This window comes from Rhinoraja longicauda, chromosome 31 (genome assembly GCF_053455715.1).
Source record: "Rhinoraja longicauda isolate Sanriku21f chromosome 31, sRhiLon1.1, whole genome shotgun sequence".
Lineage (NCBI taxonomy): Eukaryota > Metazoa > Chordata > Chondrichthyes > Rajiformes > Arhynchobatidae > Rhinoraja > Rhinoraja longicauda.
Window position 1 is genome coordinate 24,162,068 of NC_135983.1, and position 20,590 is coordinate 24,182,657.

The window sequence follows — 20,590 nt, forward strand, 5'->3', positions numbered from 1 at the left end:
TTTCTCCAGAACTCCCTATTTATTGTTGTGCAGAACATTCCTGGAAACTGCCAGACCTTAGTAATTACTTGGGTATTATGGAGGTCACATAAAAATGTTTCTTTCACAGTTGCTGATATTTACTGAGCTGTTGGTTATTTATCCTGGAAACAGATTTGCCACTATGGCAGACTGCGGTTTTCTTAATGACAGAAGAAATTTGATAGCAACGATGATATCTGCCTCACAAATTGACTCTCCAGGGAGAGCGAACGGCAACAGAAAATCAGGGTTCAAACACATAACACCAGCCAGACTTAAAAAAGAACGTCACCAATATAAATCTTTCGCAACAGTGCGCACAGCCATGTATTTTTACCACGATTTTCTTTCGCAAATAATTTTTTTTTTAACTGCAGGGGATATCAGTGCTAAAAGGTTATATTCCTTGTAACTTTGTGAACGAAAATGGAATGACGGCACTTTCTGGATTAATTTCACAAAATGCTGGAGTAACTCAGCGGGTCAGGCAGCATCTCAGGGGAGAAGGAATGGGTGACGTTTCGGGTCGAGACCCTTCTTCAGACTCGACCCGAAACGTCACCCATTCCTTCTCTCTTGAGATGCTGCCTGACCTGCTGAGTTACTCCAGCATTTTGTGAAATAAATACTTTCGATTTGTACCAGCATCTGCAGTTATTTTCTCACACTTTCTGGATTAAAGTTAATTGAAATCTCAGAAGAGGCATTCATCAGACAAGAAATTACAGCAACCTACCGTGTGCAATAAGAGGAATCAAGGAACTGCAGATGCTAGTTTAGAAAAAGAGACACAAAGTGCAGGAATAACTCGAAGATAGGCGCAAAGAAGCTGGAGTAACTCAGTGGGCCAGACGGCATCTCTGGAGAAGAGGAATAGGCAACGTTTTGGGTCGAGACCCTTCTTCAAACTCAGCAGCATATCTGAAGAACATGGACAGGTGATGGTTTGGATCAGGGACCTTTCTTTCAGGAGCCGACCCGAAACGTCACCTATCCATGTTCTCCATAGATGCTGCCAGACCCGCTGAGTTACCCCAGCACTTTGTGTCTCTTTATGTGGGGATGGATAATCCAAAAGTGTAGAAACAAGGAACTGTGCTTGCTGTTTTACACAAAAGGACACCAAGTGCTGGAGTAAGTCGGCGGGACAGGCCGCACCTCTGGAGAACACCGATAGATAACGTTTCAGGTTGGGATCCTTCTTTTGACTCATCTATTCATGTTCTCCAAAGCTGCTGCCTGGGCCGCTGAGTTACTCCTGCACTTTGTATCGTTTTTACAAGGAGTTGATCAAAGAGATAGTTTGAAGGAACATTACTTCATTAAATTGGGAGAGAAAGATCTTTGGGGTGTAAGGGACAGGTGGAGCTAAAGCGGTGGTTGTAAAATTCAAGTGTACTAAATTAACTAAAGACCACTGGTAACTAAAAACCACAGTTTCTTCCCAACTGTAATCAATAACTAGAGGGCCGTCCTGAGCTACTATCTACCTCATTGGAGATCAGAGGACTATCCTTAATAGGACTTTACTTTGCATTAAACGCAATTCCCTTTGTCCTGCATTTGTACACTGTGGACGGCTCGATAGTAATCATGTGCAGTCTTTCTTTTACAAAATGCTGGAGTAACTCAGCGGGTCAGGCAGCATCTCAGGAGAGAAGGAATGGGTGACGTTTCGGGTCGAGACCCTTCTTCAGACTTCAGACTTGTAGTCTTTCCGCTGACCGGTGAGCAGGCGACAAAAGCTTTTCACTGTACCTCGGTACACGTAATAATAAGCTAAATAGGTAATAGACACAAAACGCTGGAGTAACTCAGCGGGACAGGCATCATCTCCGGAGAGAAGGGATGGGTGGCGTTTCGGGTCGACTGTCCCCGCGGCGACCAGCGTTCACGGAAGTCCGCGTGGACTTCACGTGTTCCCTCTCCAGGGGCATGAAAGCACGGATGCAAGCCCGGGAGAGGGGCAGGCAGCCGACTCTGGTGTGCCTGCCCGCCGCCCGGACCCGTGGGTGGCCATCTTGGCCAGGCCCAAGAGCAGACCGACAGGTGAGATCCCACCCTCCCAATCGATCCTCCCCACTCACGCCCGAATATAAAAATCGTGGGACTAAAATGCAACCAGAACTTGAGGTGCAGCTCCTTCAGAAAACCCGTGATTTACGCGACTGAGATATTACAAATAATCACGTACGTCGGACATTTCTTCAAGGACCTACGTACCCCTTTAAGAACTAATGATCCACTTAAGAACACTGAAGTATGCAGAAAACCACCCAGAAACTGAACTGTTCAAATTATATTAAGACCTTTTTTCGTTTTGTAAAATAGTTTGAATTGTGAGAAAAAAAAACGTAGAGTTAAAAGGAACACTGTTAGTACACAGCCAATAAAAGAAACCTTATGCTTAATGATTTAAAGATGTGCCATTCCTCGCTGACAGTTTTCAGGAGTACGTCAGAATGTGCAATAAAAATAAAATGTGCACGCACTTCACAAATCGAAGGCTCTCTGCTTTGAGACAGTTTATGTTTAGGAACACTAGTCTGTCACATCGCCACACAGACAGGCAAACGTCTCAGCTACCTGACTTAATACCCTGTGTGGAGGAAGGAACTGCAGATGCCGGATAGCACTGAAGGCGGACAAAAATGCTGGAGTAACTCAGCGGGACAGGCGGCGGTGGAGTTGCCAGCGCCAGGGACCCGGGTACCATCCTATCTACGGGTGCTGTCTGTCCGGTGTTTGTACGTTCTCCCCGTGACCCGCGTGGGTTCACTCCGGGTGCTCCGGTTTCCTCCCACACTCCAAAGACGTACAGGTTTGCTGGTTAATTGGCTTGGTTCAATTGTAAATTGTCCCCTAATGTGTGTAGGATCGTGTTAGTGTACGGGGAATCACGGGGCGGCGCGGACTCGGTGGGCCGAAGAGCCTGCTTCCGCGCTGTGTCTCTAAACTAAACTGAAACATCTCTGGAGAAAAGAATAGGTGACAATTTGGGTCAAGACCCTTCTTCTGATGGTGGTCGTTAACCATGAAATGTGGACGGGTAACCAGGAGAGAACAGCGTTCCCTGTGAAGAAGCATCCTTTGGCCAAATACCTAGACCTAAGAGTCTTTGTCCTCAGAGCTTCATACATTAGCATTGTCACCCATAACAGTTTGAAATATCAAATCCTGGATCCTCAGTTCCTGACGGCCATCATTTTGGCACCACAGGTGACTTTTGGCATTGAGTTGCCTCTTATAAACAGTTTTGGAGCTAATTGGTGTGGAAGAGACATGGATTATTTCGGTTTAAAATGAAAACCTATCTGTACTGAATCTAAATGGTCCAACTACAGCAACAGTTCTTACTACATGTAAGAGGGGCAGCATGGTGGCGCAGCGGTAGAGTTGCTGCCTTACAGCGCCGGAGACACGGGTTCGATCCTGACCACGGGCACCGTCTGTACGGAGTTTGTACGTTCTCCCCGTGACCTGCGTGGGTTTTCCCCATGTGCTCCGGTTCCCTCCCACACTCCAACGAAATACAGGTATGTCGGCCAAAATGGCTTGGGCAAAGATCGTAAACTGTCCCTAGTGTGTGTAGGACAGCGCCAGTGTGCGGGGATCGCTGGTCGGTGCGGGCTCGGTGGGCCGCAGGGCCTGTTTCCGCGCCGCATCTCCAAATTAAACAAGCGCCCTGACGTCGGTTGATGTCTTGGCTCTGTGATTTCTTCTTCTCATTTTCTTCCAGAGGAGTGAATGTCGTGAACTGAGAAGGCCGCCATTGGTGGAGCGGGAGCACGTGGCCGCTGGCTGGGTGAGGTCACGTGGGGGCGCGGGGGCGGTGACGTCAGCCATTTTGTCCCGTATTTGGGAGTGAGGAAGTTGCCAACCCCGACTAACACGCGACAAGGGCGGTCCCGTACGGGACAAACCAATTTTAGCCCAAAATACCGGGATGTCCCAGCTAATACGGGACATTTTTGCGACCCTAAGTTCCATGGGCGTGGTAAGCTCTCTGCCTCACCAAGACTTCCACAACAAGAAACATGTTGCGGTGAGATGTATTGTCAGAGATGACGAACAGAACGATGAGGGGATTAGAGACAAAAATGCTGGAGTAACCTAGAACTGGAGTAACAGAAGGCAGTGGAGGCCAAGTCAATGGATATTTTTAAGGCAGAGATAGAAAGTTTCTGTGCAGTTAGATCACGGTTATCAGCCTGCAAATTGTTCCCCTAAATGCTTTGCTCTGCTCAATGTGTTTTTGTAATGAAGAAGCCCAGTGGATTGCAAAGGCAGTTTTCACGCGCGCAATGCCTGCACATGCTCAATCCAGGCCCAAACAGCTCCCCGTGGAGAGACTGAGGCCTACACCAAAACATTTGTCTTAATTAGCTACAGTTGGGCTTCAAGTGACTGTTTGACCCTGAATGTTAATGTCTTTTGGAAATCACTAATTTATATTTTCTCCTTTCCTCTGTGTTTTAAAGCCTTTGAATACCTTAACTTTAATTGATAGTCGCAAAAAAATTGTTTTCTCTGTAATCCTACAGGGGAAACATCTCACGGTTATTGTTTCTCCGCTGGCAGTCACTGTTCCTGAAATGGCAGTGGGCGATAGAGGATTCAGTGCCTCGGCGTTCGGCCTCTGCTTTCATGGCCTTTGCCATGTGTAGTTCCACTAGGGTTGCCAACTTCCTCACTCCCAAATACGGGACAAAGGATGACGTCACCGCCCCGCACCCCCAGCCAGTGGCCACGTGCTCCCGCTCCACCAATAGCGGCCGCCATTGGTGGAGTGGGAGCACGTGGCCGCTGGCTAGGTGAGGTCACGTGGGGGCATGGGGGCGCGGGGGCGGTGACGTCAGCCATTTTGTCCCGTATTTGGGAGTGAGGAAGTTGGCAACCGCGGTCCCGTGCGGGACAAACCAATTTTAGCCCTGGATGTCCCAGCTAATACGGGACATTTGGCAACCCTAGGTTCCATGGGCGTGGTCAGCTCTCTGCCTCACCAAGACTTGCACAACAAGAAACACGTTGTGGTGAGATGTACTGTCGGAGATGAGGAAAGGAACGATGAGGGGATTAGAGACAAAATGCTGGAGTAACCTAGAGCTGGAGTGACAGAAGGCAGTGGAGGCCAAGTCAATGGATATTTTTAAGGCAGAGATAGATAGATTCTTGATAAGTACAGGTGTCAGGGGTTTATGGGGAGAAGGCAGGAGAATGAGGTTTAGGAGGGGGAGAGATAGATCGCCCATGATTGGATGGCGGAGTAGACTTGATGGGCCGAATTTTTAATATTTTTGTTCGTTCAGTTTAGAGATTCAGTGGGGAACAGGCCCTTCGGCCCACCAAGTCCGCGCCAACCAGCGATCCGTGTGCCCTAGTGCTATCCGACACACCGGGGCCAATTTACAATTTTTTACTGAGGCCAATTAACCTACAAAGCAATACGTCCTTGGAGCGTGGGAGGAAACCGGAGGAAAGCCCACGCGAGTGAACATACAAACTCAAAATCTGCCATTAATCTATTAAATGTATAAGAAAATAACTGCAGATGCTGGTACAAATCGAAGGTATTTATTCACAAAATGCTGGAGTAACTCAGCAAGTCAGGCAGCATCTCGGGAGAGAAGGAATGGGTGACGTTTTGGGTCGAGACCCTTCAGTCTGAAGAAGGGTCTCGACCCGAAACGTCACCCATTCCTTCTCTCCCGAGATGCTGCCTGACCTGCTGAGTTACTCCAGCATTTTGTGAATAAATACCTTCGATTAATCTATTAAATATAGCTCCTATTAATTCCTGCCTTTAAGAAATTGATATTTAATTAACAAGCTTCCAAGTTACTTCCACAGGCGCGCACGCGATGAACGTAAAATACTGGGCAAGGTACGAGGGAGATGGAAGGATTTTGGAAGTTTGTGAATGGGACAGATTTTCATTCTTTCCCTCAATAATCCAGCTTGTTCCTGGCCCAATGTGTGACCGCCCAGACACTGGTAAGTCTGAGACAGGCTGATGAGCGATCAGGTGAAACCTAGGGGAACCATCTCAGGGCACGTAGAAACATCGAAAATAGGTGAATGTGTGTGAATAAGGGTTTAATTATGAAATCTCTTCCCCTAGTGAAATTGCATTTGCATGTACACTTTAATTGGATTCAGATCTGCATTTAATACAGGTGGTCATGTGCAGAGTGTGCAGATGTTAAATTGCTGCCTATTACCGGTCCATCGGCAAAGAGCTGAGATTGTCACTAAACGTTAGATCTGTCAGAAAACGGATGCAGGGCGCAGCGGTAGAGTTGCTGCCTCACAGCGCCAGAGACCCGGGTTCAATCCTGACTGTGGGTGCTGTCAATAGACAATAGACAATAGACAATAGGTGCAGGAGGAGGACATTCGGCCCTTCGAACCTGCGCCACCATTCATTGTGATCATGGCTGATCATCCACAATCAGTAACCCGTGCCTGCCTTTTCCCCGTACCCCTGATTCCATCAGTCCCTAGAGCTCTATCTAACTCTCTCTTAAATCCATCCAGTGACTTGACCTCCACTGCCCTCTGTGGCAGAGAATTCCACAGATTCACAACTCTCTGGGAGAAAAAGTTACCTTGCAGGAGGATGAGGGGTGACGGTATAGAGTTGCACAACATCATGAGAGGACTGGATCGGCTAGACGCACGGAGACTCTTGCCCAGAGCAGGGGGAACCGAGAACCAGTGGGCATAGGTTTAAGATGAAGGGGGAAAATATTTAATAGGGTCCTGAGGGGGTAACCTTCTTACACAGAAGGTGGTGGGCGTATGGAACGAGCTGCCGGAGGAGGTAGTTGAGACAGGTACTACCGCAATGTTTAAGAAACGTTTAGGCCGGTACATGGATAGGACGGGTTTAGAGGGATATGGGCCAAACGCAGGCAGGTGAGACTAGTGCAGACGGGACATGTTGGTCAAGTGTGAGCAAGTAGGGCCGAAAGGCCTGTTTCCACACAGTATGACATCTCCACACTGCTCCAAACAACTCTATTTCTGCCTGCAGAATATGGGGGAACAGCACTCAAAGCTTGCCATCAAATCCAGTGCAACATTTCCGATGGCTGTATTTGAGTAATAAATGATTGAAGAAAGACATAACTTTCTCAGGCAGGAAAATGCCAGGATAAGCTGGGGGGATGCCCAATTCACCTCTACCCCAGTGCTGACATCGTACCTTGCCTATGGAGCTGATGCGCTACAATGTTGAGAACTATATTCTGCATTCTGCATCAATAGACAATAGACAATAGACAATAGGTGCAGGAGGAGGCCATTCGGCCCTTCGAGCCAGCACCGCCATTCAATGTGATCATGGCTGATCATTCTCAATCAGTACCCCGTTCCTGCCTTCTCCCCATACCCCCTGACTCCGCTATCCTTAAGAGCTCTATCTAGCTCTCTCTTGAATGCTTTCAGAGAATTGGCCTCCACTGCCTTCTGAGGCAGAGAATTCCACAGATTCACAACTCTCTGACTGAAAAAAAATTCTCCTCATCTTAGTTCTAAATGGCCTACCCCTTATTCTTAAACTGTGGCCCCTTGTTCTGGTCTCCCCCAACATTGGGAACATGTTTCCTGCCTCTAACGTGTCCAACCCCTTAATAATCTTATACGTTTCGATAAGATCTCCTCTCATCCTTCTAAATTCCAGTGTACACAAGCCTAGTCGCTCCAGTCTTTCAACATTTGACAGTCCCGCCATTCCGGGAATTAACCTAGTAAACCTACGCTGCACGCCCTCAATAGCAAGAATATCCTTCCTCAAATTTGGAGACCTAAACTGCACACAGTACTCCAGGTGTGGTCTCACTAGGGCCCTGTACAACTGCAGAAGGACCTCTTTGCTCCTTTGGTCTTCCTTTGATCTTCCCCTTTGGTTTACCCTTTGCACTTGAGTTCGGTTTGATTGTATTTACGTATAGCATCGTCTGATTTTATTGGATGGCAGTAATGTTTCAGGGGGGAGACACTTCTTCAGACTGTGTTGCATTGGAACCAAACATCTTGCAAGTCCTCGGGCATCTCTAAGATCTTCGGGCTTTGCGATATTTTAGCACCGGCGATCTCTTTTCTGCACGGGTACTTCAGCCGACTTTGGAACAACTTGCTGCCGTAATGAGGAAAAACCTTTTCACCAAGAGAGTTGTGAATCTGTGGAATTCTCTGCTACAGAAGGCAGTGGAGGCCAATTCATGGGATGTTTTCAAGAGAGAGGTAGATTTAGCTCTTCGGGCTAAAGGAATCAAGGGATAGGGGGAGAAAGCAGGAACGGGCTACTGATTCTGGATGATCAGACATGATCGTATTGAATCGTGGTGCTGGCTCGAAGGGCCGAATGGCCTACTCCTGCACCAATTTTCTTTGTTTCTATGTATCAGGAAAATGATGAGGCTCCAGTTAGCCACAAAGATCCAAAGTACAACTGAAAACAAGAACCTGATTTGTTTAGTAAGCTCACAGCTGCCTTCAGTTGGCAGTTTATACACAGTTTTAAAGAGTATGCCAACTTAAAACAGCTGTGGGCTAACTTGCTCAGGGACCCAGGAGTAAAATATAAGAAGCTAATATCTAAGCTCGGTATGCATTTAAGTTGTATTTTAGAAACAAGTGGTCTCACGTAACACGTCCTTGGATATGAACATAAAAGGTTTGACAGACAGGAACACCCCATGTTTTAATGACCAGACACGGAGAGCTAAATGGTTCTGCCCCCTGCCTGAACTCATCAATAAGAGTAAAGACGAACGTGGCAAATAGGGGAAAGTGGCAAAGATAACAGAGCCGCTGCCTGACAGCAACGGAGACATAGGTTCAATCCTGACCTTGGGTGCTGTCTGAGTGGAGTTCGCACGTTCTCCTTGTGACCGGGTCGGCTTCCCCCAGGTGGTCCAGGGTTCCCTCTCACGTTGCCAAAACGCGCCAGTCTAATCGGCCATTGAAAACTGCTCGTTGTGCAGGTGAGTGGTGACATTTAATTTAGTTTAAATTAAACTCATTTAATCGGAAGCCCACAGGCCCCTGTGTGGGGGCCGACATCGGGAGCTCCGGCAGCGACAGCGTCTTCGCCAGCCCCGAATCGCGGGGCTTGGGTCGGCCCCCCGCGGACCTTTCACCGCCCGGCGGGGGCTTCAATGTCGGGAGCCCCGACTGCCCGACGTAGCAACTCCAACAGCCTGACCGCGGGAGAAGACGGCAGGGGAAGAGAAAAAGACATTCTGGCCTTCCATCACAGTGAGGAGGTGACTGGAGGAGACTCACTGTGATGGATGATTCCTTTGTTTGGTGTTGGTTTATAATTGTGTGTGCGTTATTGCATATTCTTATTGATTATTCTTACTGGTCTTATTGTTGAACCGCGGGTCATTTTTCATTTCACTTCACATTTATGTGTATGTGACAAATAAATTGACTATTGACTATTGACTATTGAGATACGTCGCGGAAACAGGCCGGACGAGTCAGCACCCGCCAGCGGTCCACGCACATTAACACAATCCTGCTTCTGCAAAGAGTGGGCCGCCCCGAACAGGCTCCGCACAGGGGTCGGCCGGTCCGACGCCAACATGCATCGTTGGGGGTTGCGTCCATCAGCAGCCTGCGTGCGTGGAGCAGACCGGCAAACAGCGCAGCAAGGCATTGTCGACGGCGCTGTCCTCCACCCTGGTGGAGGGGTAGACCTCACGGCTTCGACAAGTGTTAACCGGTTCAAGAAACCTTTTTCAAGGGATATAGCCAAGTGCAATATTGGGATTTTTTGCTGTGCACCGTCACAAAAAATATAAAGGTTCTCCACTGACCTGCCCTGCGGAGATCTCTTCGTCTCGTCGCTGGTGAAACACAAAGCCTTCCTTGCAAGATACGGTGCATTGGTCCCCATTGTAGTGCCCAGCCCCGGTGCAATTCAGCACCGCGTTTTTAATGTTGAGCTCTTGACAGTCAGTGGCTTCACAAGAATAGTGGACACAGCTGAAAGAGGAAAGGAAGACATTATGGACTACTAGACCAAGTGGACCCGTTGGGGCCAAATCTCTCCTGCATTGGTGCAGCACCCTCTCCTCCCCCCCCCTCCCCTCTCCCATCCTCCCCCCTCCCTCCACCACCCCCTCTCCCTCCCCCCTCCCTCCACCTCCCCTCCCCCTCCCCCCAAACCCCCCTCCTTCCTCCTCCCCCCAACCCCTCTCCGCCTTCCCTCCCTCCCCATCTCCAACCCCCCCTCCCCCCTTCCCCTCCCCTCCTAACCACTCCATCCCCCTCAAACCCCCTTATCCCCCCTCCCCCCTCCCTAGGAGATAGATTTAAACTTATAAATGTGAATAACTTTAAAAATATAAACACTGATTTCAATGAAACGTCTTCCATTAGCACCAAAGGGATGATGGTGAGTAAGGTGGGCCTAAAATTGTCGCGCTATCGTATACCGTTCAGGAACAAACAAACAAACAAGAGTTTTAGTATAGTATATAGATGCATAGGACAAAATGGCCTTAATCTACCACCTCCATTATCTCCCTGTCCAATCATAACCTTGAAGTAGATGGTTTGTGATGGTGCAGCTGACGAATGTACTTAGGTAGAAAGGAACTGCAGACGCTGGTATATACTGAAGATATGCACAAAGTGCTGGAGTAACTCAGCGGGTCAGGCAGCATCTCTGGAGTAAAAGGATGGGTGGCGTTTCGGGTCAGAACCCTTCGTCAGAAGAAGGGTCCCAACACAAAACGTTGCCTATTCTTGTTCTCCAGAGATGCTGCCTGACCTGCTGAGTTACTCCAGCACCTTGTGTCTATGTTTGACAAATGTACTCGCTTAGAACCATATGACTTTGCTTCTCAGTTTACACCAGATTTCCTGGATTACAGTCGATGTGCATAAATCCTTATCACCGCTTGGCTGTTGGTCTAACCTTGAATTGAAAAATAGTTTGAACTGCGCATCTTATTGTTATAGACACAACAAGCTGGAGTAACAGCGGGTCAGGCAGCATTGCTGGAGAAAAGGAGGAGGTGACGGTTTGGGGTTGCAACCCTTCTTCAGACTGAGAGTCAGGGTAACGGGAAAGGAGATATAGACGGTGGAATAGGGAGATTTTAGAACAAATGAATAAAAGATGCGCAAAAAAAGTAACGATGACAAAGGAAACAGGCCATTGTCAGCTGTGGGCTAGGTGAAAACGCGTCACAGACAATGAGGCTCAACAAGACAACTTTGAAGCTGGTCGAATAACTTGGGTGGGGGAGGGACAGAGAGAGAGAGAGGGAGGGGATGCAAGGGTTACTTGAAGTTAGAGAAATCATTTGGACGGCACGGTGGCGCAGCGGTAGAGTTGCTGCCTTACAGCGAATGCAGCGCCGGAGACTCGGGTTCGATCCTGACTACGGGCGCCGTCTGTACGGAGTTTGTACGTTCTCCCCGTGACCTGCGTGGGTTTTCTCCGAGATCTTCGGTTTCCTCCCACACTCCAAAGACGTACATGCATGTAGGTTAATTGGCTGGGCAAATGTTTAAAAAAATTGTCCCTAGTGGGTGTAGGATAGTGTTAGTGTGCGGGGATCGCTGGGCGGCGCGGACCCGGTGGGCCGAAGGGCCTGTTTCTGCGCTGTAACTCTAAATCTAAAAATCTAAATCTATATATTGTTGTAGTTAGATCAGTATGAAGAGAGATATCTGCCACAAGTTGTATCGGGATAGATGTCAAGGGTTCGTGCGTTGAAAGTTGACCGTTGTGGATTTTAACAATCTTACTTCTTCACAGTTATGTTATTTATTTCCCAGTTGCACGGAATGTGCACAAAATCTTACAGTTGATTGACTGTTGACACGTAAGGGTCGTGGGGTCCATTTGTTCTGTGCATTTTCAAGCGAAGTGGTTTTGACAGTAAATTTATACATCAAAAGATTTCGACCTACACCTGCACAACAGATAAATGCGAACTGAGCAGAAAGAACACCTGGATACCACGGTGGCGCAGCGGTAGAGTTGCCGCCTTACACCACTTACAGCGCCAGGGACCCGGGTTCGATCCCGAGTACGGGTGCTGCCTGTACGGACTTTGTACGTTCCCCCCGTGACCTGCGTGGGTTTTATCCGAGATCTCCGGTTTCCTCCCACATTACGTATGGGTTTGCAGGTTAATTGGCTCGGTATAATTGTGAATTGTCCCTAGTCTGTGTAGGAGAGTATTAAGGTATCGCAAAATGCTGGAGTAACTCAGCAGAACAGGCAGCATCTGGGAGAGAAGGAATGGGTGACGTTTCGGGTCGAGACCCTTCTTCAGACTGACGAACTGAAGGGTCTCGACCCGAAACGTCACCCATTCCTTCTCTCCTAGATGCTGCCTGTCCTGCTGAGTTACTCCAGCATTTTGTGAATGAATACCTTCGATTTGTACCAGCATCGCAAGTTATTTTCCCACACTTAGGAGAGTATTAATGTGTGGGGATCGCTGGTCGGTACAGACCCGATGGGCCGAAGGGCCTGTTTCCACTCTGTATCTCGAAACGAAACTAAACTAGACCACAAACGGAGTTGTATTTTCCTAACATAAAGGCGCTCAGAGTGCTTCTACTCAACCGGAGCAAAGCGGGGATCAAATTCAGCTACAAAGACAGCTTTTCTTTTAAGAGTCCTGTGAGGATCCCTTTTAAATCTGTGTCAATTATAAGAATGTGACCTCTTCATTTCAAAAACGGGATAGCTCAAGTGCACAGATTTAATAGCTCCGAATATTGTTTTACTGCACACTAGTACAGTAATCTCCTTGTAGAAAGCTGCAAATAATTACTTCTGATGACAGATCCCAAAGGACCTTCCCATTTTTCAACCTGGAATTCTCCTGGAGACTATTAAAATTCATCAAATATTCCAACAGGTTTGCATTCCTGCAAGTAATCCAAACCAATCCAGGGGGATTATTCAACCAGTTGTCTTTCCCTTTCGTAGTCTACTGTTTTCTTCCCCTCCTTACAGGTTTATTTTCATTTTAACTTTTCTCGCTGTTTTACTTTAACATTCATCGTTTGATTTTGCACCTGACCCAGTCCCCAAGCCGAAACTGTTTTTTGATCGTGGCCTTCCATCGCCCAAAAGCTTAGAAGGTTAGTTTGTTCCCAATTTCCGATTCAGGGCACGGTGGTAGAGTTGCTGCCTCACAGCGCCGGAGACCCGGGTACCATCGTGTCTATGGGCGCTTGTCCATACGGAGTTTGTACGTTCTCCCCGTGATCGGGTGCTTCCCGTTTTCTCCGGGCGCTCCGGTTTCCTCCCACACTCCAAAGACGTGCAGGTTTGTAGGTTAATTGGCTTCAGCAAAAATTGGAAGAGTCGCGTTAGTGTGTGCTAGTGTAACGGGGACCACTGGGTCAGCACGGACCTGGTGGGCCGAAGGGCCTGTTTCCCCACAGTATCTCTAAACTAAACTCCACCAAAAGAGGGTATCCACCATGTCACCAGCCCAATGACTACTAGAAACAGGACGATTGAACAGAGGGCGAACGTGAAATGTTCCCTCTGACATTTTGTTCTTCGTCGCTCCCAATCTAAATAATGTTCTCTGAGATAATTTATTGAGACTCCAGAATTTTGGTCAATTGCACTGGGTAATGTAATAGAACTCACCACCAGTGACTTTGAATAAACTGTATAAAACAACTGCAGAGAATTATCACAACAGCTGGTCTTATAGTGTCATGATGCAGTGTGGAAACAGGCCATTCGGCCCAACTTGCCCACACCGGCCAACATGTCCCAGCTATACTAGTCCCACCTGCCCGCGTTTGCCTTCTGAACTGGTCCTATCCATGACCTTCTCAATACTTCTCAGCTCACAAGTCCTCAGATGGCGCCTTACCATTCACCCGGTAGATCTTGTTTAGATTTATTTTAGATTTAGAGATACAGCGCGGAAACAGGCCCTTCGGCCCACCGAGTCCGTGCCGCCCAGCGATCCCCGCACATTAACACTATCCTACACACACTGGGGACAATTTTTACATTTTACCCAGTCAATTAACCTACATACCTGTACGTCTTTGGAGTGTGGGAGGAAACCGAAGATCTCGGAGAAAACCCACGCAGGTCACGGGGAGAACGTACAAACTCCGTACAGACGGCGCCCTTAGTCAGGATCGAACCTGAGTCTCAGGCGCTGCATTCGCTGTAAGGCAGCAACTCTACCGCTGCGCCACCGTGCCGTCCGGTTGTTGATTTTCATGTTGCTCCTCTGTTCCCCCCCCAACCCCCCCCCCCCCCCCACCCCCCAAGAAATTGAAGCTCTTTGGCACAGTTGGTGGAGCTGCTGTCTCACATCGCCAGAGACCCCGGTTCAATCCTCACCTCAGGTGCTGTCCGTGTGGAGTCTGCACGTTTCCATGGGTTTCGCATGGGTTTCTTACGGGGGCTCCGGTTTCCTCCCACCTCCCAGAGATGTGTGGGTTTTTGTGGGTTAATTGGCCTCGTTAAATTGCCCCTAGAGTGCAGGGGGTGGATGAGAAGGTGGGATAATGTGGAACGATTGTGGGCGGGAGATCGATGGTAAGCGTGGACTTGCCGGGCCGTCGATCTGTGAATCTGTGGAACTCTCTGCCTCAAAAGGCAGTGGAGGCCAATTCTCCGGATCCTTTCAAGAGAGAGCTAGATAGAGCTCTCAAAGATAGCGGGGTCAGGGGGTATGGGGAGAAGGCAGGAACGGGGTACTGATTGTGGATGATCAGCCATGATCACATTGAATGGCGGTGCTGGCTCGAAGGGGCCGAATGGCCTCCTCCTGCACCTATTGTCTAATGTCTATCCTGTTTCCATGAGGTGTCAATATACCGCACCAGCAAGAACTGCTTTCATAGTCCACTTATCGAAACGTATAAGATTATTAAGGGGTTGGACACGTTAGAGGCAGGAAACATGTTCCCAATGTTGGGGGAGTCCAGAACAAGGGGCCACAGTTTAAGAATAAGGGGTAGGCCATTTAGAACTGAGATGAGGAAAAACTTTTTCAGTCAGAGAGTTGTGGAATTCTCTGCCTCAGGAGGCAGTGGAGGCCAATTCTCTGAATGCATTCAAGAGAGAGCTAGATAGAGCTCTTAAGGATAGCGGAGTCAGGGGGTACGGGGAGAAGGCAGGAACGGGGTACTGATTGAGAATGATCAGCCATGATCACATTGAATGGCGGTGCTGGCTCGAAGGGCCGAATGGCCTCCTCCTGCACCTATTGTCTATTGTCTATTCACAAAATGCTGGAGTAACTCAGCGGGTCAGGCAGCATCTCAGGAGAGAAGGAATGGGTTACGTTTCGGGTCGAGACCCTTCTTCAGACTGATGTCAGGGGGTCGGGACAAAGGAAGGATATAGGTGGAGACAGGAAGATAGAGGGAGATCTGGGAAGGGGGAGGGGAAGAGAGAGACAGAGGAACTATCTAAAGTTGGGGAAGTCAATGTTCATACCTCTGGGCTGCAAGCTGCCCAAGTGAAATATGAGGTGCTGTTCCTCCAATTTGCGGTGGGCCTCACTATGGCACTGGAGGAGGCCCATGACAGAAAGGTCAGACTGGGAGTGGGAGGGGGAGTTGAAGTGCTCAGCCACCGGGAGATCAGGTTGGTTAAGGCGGACTGAGCGAAGGTGTTGAGCGAAACGATCGCCGAGCCTGCGTTTGGTTTCGCCGATGTAGAGAAGTTGACATCTAGAGCAGCGGATGCAATAGATGAGGTTGGAGGAGGTGCAGGTGAACCTCTGTCTCACCTGGAAAGACTGTTTGGGTCCTTTGGATTGAGTTGAGGGGGGAGGTAAAGGGACAGGTGTTGCATCTCCTGCGGTTGCAGGGGAAAGTGCCCGGGGATGGGGTGGTTTGGGTAGGAAGGGACGAGTGGACCAGGGAGTTACGGAGCAGAGATAAACCAGGATATGGTTCGTGAGCAGAGTTGCACCATCTTTGTAAAAGAGTAGAGATTGTAAGGCAATCAGTGAAGCCAGAGGGAGACTGAAATCTTCTGCTCTGAGGCTCGGCAAAGGGATAGGTTAAAATGGGAGTGGCCTCGATGAATATTTACTTCAACAACAGAGGGATGAAGAACAAAGGCAATGAGCGCACTAGCCTGTTGGCTGTTTAAGACGATCAATAGAAGAGAAAGATCCCAGGGATGATTGGGTAAACGTCTGAGGAGCATTTGAAGGATTTGCCACTGTGCATGATGGACGAGGTGGGATCTCTTTGAAACCTACTGGATAGTGAAAGGTCTAGATAGAATGGACGTGGAAAGGATAGTTGCAGCAGTTGGAGAGTCTGGGACCTGTGGGAACAGCCTCAGAAAAAAGGGCGTACCTTTAGAACGGAGATGAGGTGGAAGTGTTTTAGCCAGAGGGTGGTGAATCTGTGGAATTCATTGCCACAGATGGCTGTGGAGCCGAAGTCGTTGAGTATTTTCAAAGCAGACAGTGGTATATTCTTGATTCATAAGGGTGTCAAAGGTTCCAGGGAAGGCAAGGGAATGGGGATGAGGGGGGAAAATAGATCAGCCATGATTGAATGGCACAGTAGACTAGATGGGCCGGAGTGGCTTAATTCTGCTCCTTTGTCTGATGGTCATGTAGTCTAAAATTGGGAACAGTATTGATCACAACCCTGCCAATAACTATTTATATTCAACCGCAATCTTTTAAAGACATTCAATAATTAATTGTGAAATGCAGCCAGCAGGAAAATCCACAACATGTCCTTAAATCCTTGCACACAAACGAAGAATGGCCTCGACCCGAATCGTCACCCATTCCATCTCTCCAGAGAGGTGCTGCCTGCCCCGCTGAGTTACTCCAGCATTTTGTGTCTGTCCGCACCTTACAAATGTTGTGTTGGCGGTGTTGTGGGAGATACAGAATGACAAATGACAGAATAACCTTCTTTCACAACGGTCGACAAAATCCTCCCAGCAGTCAGCACAATCATGTAAAATCATTCGTTTCGGCATTGTCTTTCTGCAGTGCACAGACCAGCGTTAAATTGGCTTGGTGCCAAGCCGACTTCTGGAACAGAACACTGCAGAAAACAGAAGAGGCTTTGTAAATAATGAGAATGAACCGCAAACCAAACAAAATGTGTGGGAAATAATAGACTTTATAAACTACTAGACTGTTCCACGGGGGATTGCCTGGAACCTTTACACAAAACCAAGTCGACTGAACGTAGAGGCACAAAATGCTGGAGGAAGCGTTACCAGCGTCTTGTGTCTGCCTTCGGTCTGAACCACCATCTGCAGTTCCTTCCTACACATCTCCACAGTGGAATTCTCTGCCTCAGAAGGCAGCGGAGGCCAATTCTCTGAATGCATTCAAGAGAGAGCTAGATAGAGCTCTTAAGGATAGCGGAGTCATGGGGTATGGGGAGAAGGCAGGAACGGGGTACTGATTGAGAAAGATCGGCCATGATCACATTGAATGGCGGTGCTGACTCGAAGGGCCGAATGGCCTCCTCCTGCACCTATTGTCTATTGATTGTCTTCAGACCGTATAATGGAGACACAGTTTAAGAATAAAGGGGAGGCCATTTAAAACTGAGGTGAGAAGAAACCTTTTCACCCAGAGAGTTGCGAATTTGTGGAATTCACTGCCACAGAAGGCAGTGGAGGCCAATTCTCTGGATGAATTTAAAAGAGAGTTGGATAGAGCTCTAGGGGCTAGTGGAATCAAGGGGTATGGGGAGAAGGCAGGCACGGGTTACTGATTGTGGATGATCTGCCATTGATCACATTGAATGGCGGTGCTGGCTCGAAGGGCCGAATGGCCTCCTCCTGCACCTATTGTCTATTGTCTATTGTCTATTGTCTATTGTCTATCTCGCCTGCTCCACTGCAAAATCTGCGCAAGGGAAAAGGTTCTCCTCCTCTCTACCTCGTCAGTCCTGCAGCACCCTCTCTTGCTGCCCCCCCCACACCCCCCTCTGTCACTCCTCCTGCTCCCCGACTCTACGACCCCGTTTTAACCCAGACTCGCCACCACGGCTGCGAGTGTTTTAACATTGAAGATAGACACAAAATGCCAGAGTAGCTCAGCGGGACAGGCGGCGTCTCTGGAGAGAAGGAATGGGTGACGGTTTGGGGTCGAGACCCTTCTTCAGTCTCGACCCGAAACGTCACCCATTCCTTCTCTCCAGAGATGCCGCCTGTCCCGCTGAGCTACTCTGGCATTTTGTGTCTATCTTCGATTGAAGCCAGCATCTGCAGTTCTTTCCTGCATTGATTTCTCTAACGTCAATTAACCCTTGCTTTCCCTCTCTCTCCGTCCCTCCCCCATCCTCGTTCTCCGACCAGTTTCACTGGCGTCCTGGTTAATTTTACTCTTTGGTACATCGTTGTCACCTTCCCCTCAGCCTACAATGAACCGTACTACATTTCTCTTGCCCATCCAATAGACAATAGGCAATAGACAATAGGTGCAGGAGTAGACCATTCGGCCCCTCGAACCAGCACCGCCATTCAATGTGATCATGGCTGATCATTTTCAATCAGTACCCCGTTCCTGCCTCCTCCCCATACCCCCTGACTCCGCTGTCCTTAAGAGCTCTATCTAGCTTACGAACTCTATCTAGAAACTAGAGATCCATACCTCTAGTTTCCCTCTCCCCTGACTCTCAGTCTGAAGAAGGATCTCGACCCGAAATGTCACCCATTCCTTCTCTCCAGAGGTGCTGCCTGTCCCGCTGAATTACTCCAGCATTTTGTGTCTAGCTTCAATGTTAAAACACTCGTGGCCATGGTAACCAGTCTGGGTTAAAATGTGGTCGTAGAGTTGCCCGGTTTTTATTCCATTTGTGTAAGATAGCAATTGTCGACAAAAAAAGTGGTTTTATCAAAAGACTTCTTCAACTTCTACTTCAACGAATATCTAGACTCCAGCTTTAGGTGTTTTGCCTGATTCTGTCTTTATCTGTAGACAAAGGCAATTAGAATCAGCACACGATTTGGAAGACCTCACGGGTGAGGTTGAAACAGTTGTACCCCGGCCACTCCCTCTTCTCCCCTCTCCCACCTGACATGAGGTACAGAAGTGTGAAAACACACACCTCCAGATTCAGGAACAGTTTCCTCCCAGCTGCTATCAGGCAACTGGACCATCCAACCACCAGGATGAGAGGGGATCTTATCGAAACGTATAAGATTATTAAGGGGTTGGACACGTTAGAGGCAGGAAACATGTTCCCAATATTGGGGGAGTCCAGAACCAGGGGCCACAGTTTAATAATAAGGGGTAGGCCATTTAGAACTGAGATGAGGAAAAACTTTTTTCAGTCAGAGAGTTGTGAATCTGTGGAATTCTCTGCCTCAGAAGGCAGTGGAGGCCAATTCTCTGAATGCATTCAAGAGAGAGAGCTAGATAGAGCTCTTAAGGATAGCGGAGTCAGGGGGTATGGGGAGAAGGCAGGAACGGGGTACTGATTGAGAATGATCAGCCATGATCACATTGAATGGCGGTGCTGGCACGAAGGGCTGAATGGCCTCCTCCTGCACCTATTGTCTATTGCCTATTGTCAACTAGAGAGCGGTCCTGAGCTACCATCTACCTCCCTGGAGAACTTTGGACTATGATTGGACTTTACTGGACTTTACCTTGCACTAAACGTTATTCACGTTATCCTGTATCTGTAGGCTGTGGACGGCTCGATTGTAATTATGTATTGTCTTTCCGCTGACTGGTCAGCACGCAACAAAAGCTTTTCACTGTACCTCGGTAAACGCGACAATAAATAATAAACAACAAACTACACTAAACTAAACAAAAGTAAACAAAACTAACCGGAAGTCCCTGAATAATGCTGTATATTCCTCCTTGTGCTAGGGGTTAACTAACAGTTAGTTGGCACCACAGTGGCACAGAGTTGCTGCCTTACAGCGCCAGAGGGCAGGGTTCGAACCCGAGCACGGGCGCTGTCTGTACGGAGTTTGCACATTCTCCCCGTGACCTGCGTGGGTTTTCTCCGGGTGCGCCGGTTTCCTCCCACACTCCATACAAGACATACAGTTTTGTAGGTTAATTAGCTTGGTGTAAATGTAAACTGTCCCTTGTGTGTGTAGGATGGTGTTCATGTGTGAGGATCGCTGGACTCGGTGGGCCGAAGGGCCTGCTTCCTCACTGTATCTCTAAACTAAACTAAACAATGTCAGTCGGAGTGCGTGGGTCAATCGCAAACTAGATAGGTTTGATGTTATCGTTAGGTTCAAATGAATGGACACTGAAAATCAATCCACAGAGTTAGATACGATTGAAACTCAGCAGCGGAACCAAGGTTCGAGTGGTAAAAGCTCCTCTGTAGCTTGTTGCCTAGATTTTCCTGGCAACATTGCACTTCTTGTATTCTACTCAGCAAGATCTTCAGAATTCACATATTCAATGTGTGCTTGAAGAACCATTGCAACAGTGAAGTGAACACATGCCCTGATTGATGCCACATCAATCAGTGCACATGCTCCAAGGCACGTGCCAAAAAATCCCTTATCCGCCCAAATATCCATTTTAGCGTTCCTGCACTTAATGGGAATCGTATTGAAGTAGAATTA

General features: G+C 48.4%; 1 protein-coding gene across 1 annotated transcript in view; it reads right to left on the bottom strand.

The window, feature by feature from the left end:
• The window catches only part of LOC144608287 (pappalysin-1-like), a gene marked incomplete at its 5' end in the record, with an annotated part of 275,710 nt that overhangs the window by 123,102 nt on the left and 132,018 nt on the right, over nt 1-20,590 (bottom strand). The window contains one exon of the mRNA XM_078425903.1: nt 9,852-10,020. Within this exon, the coding sequence (XP_078282029.1) occupies nt 9,852-10,020 (169 nt within the window). The remainder of the gene's footprint in view (nt 1-9,851; nt 10,021-20,590) is intronic.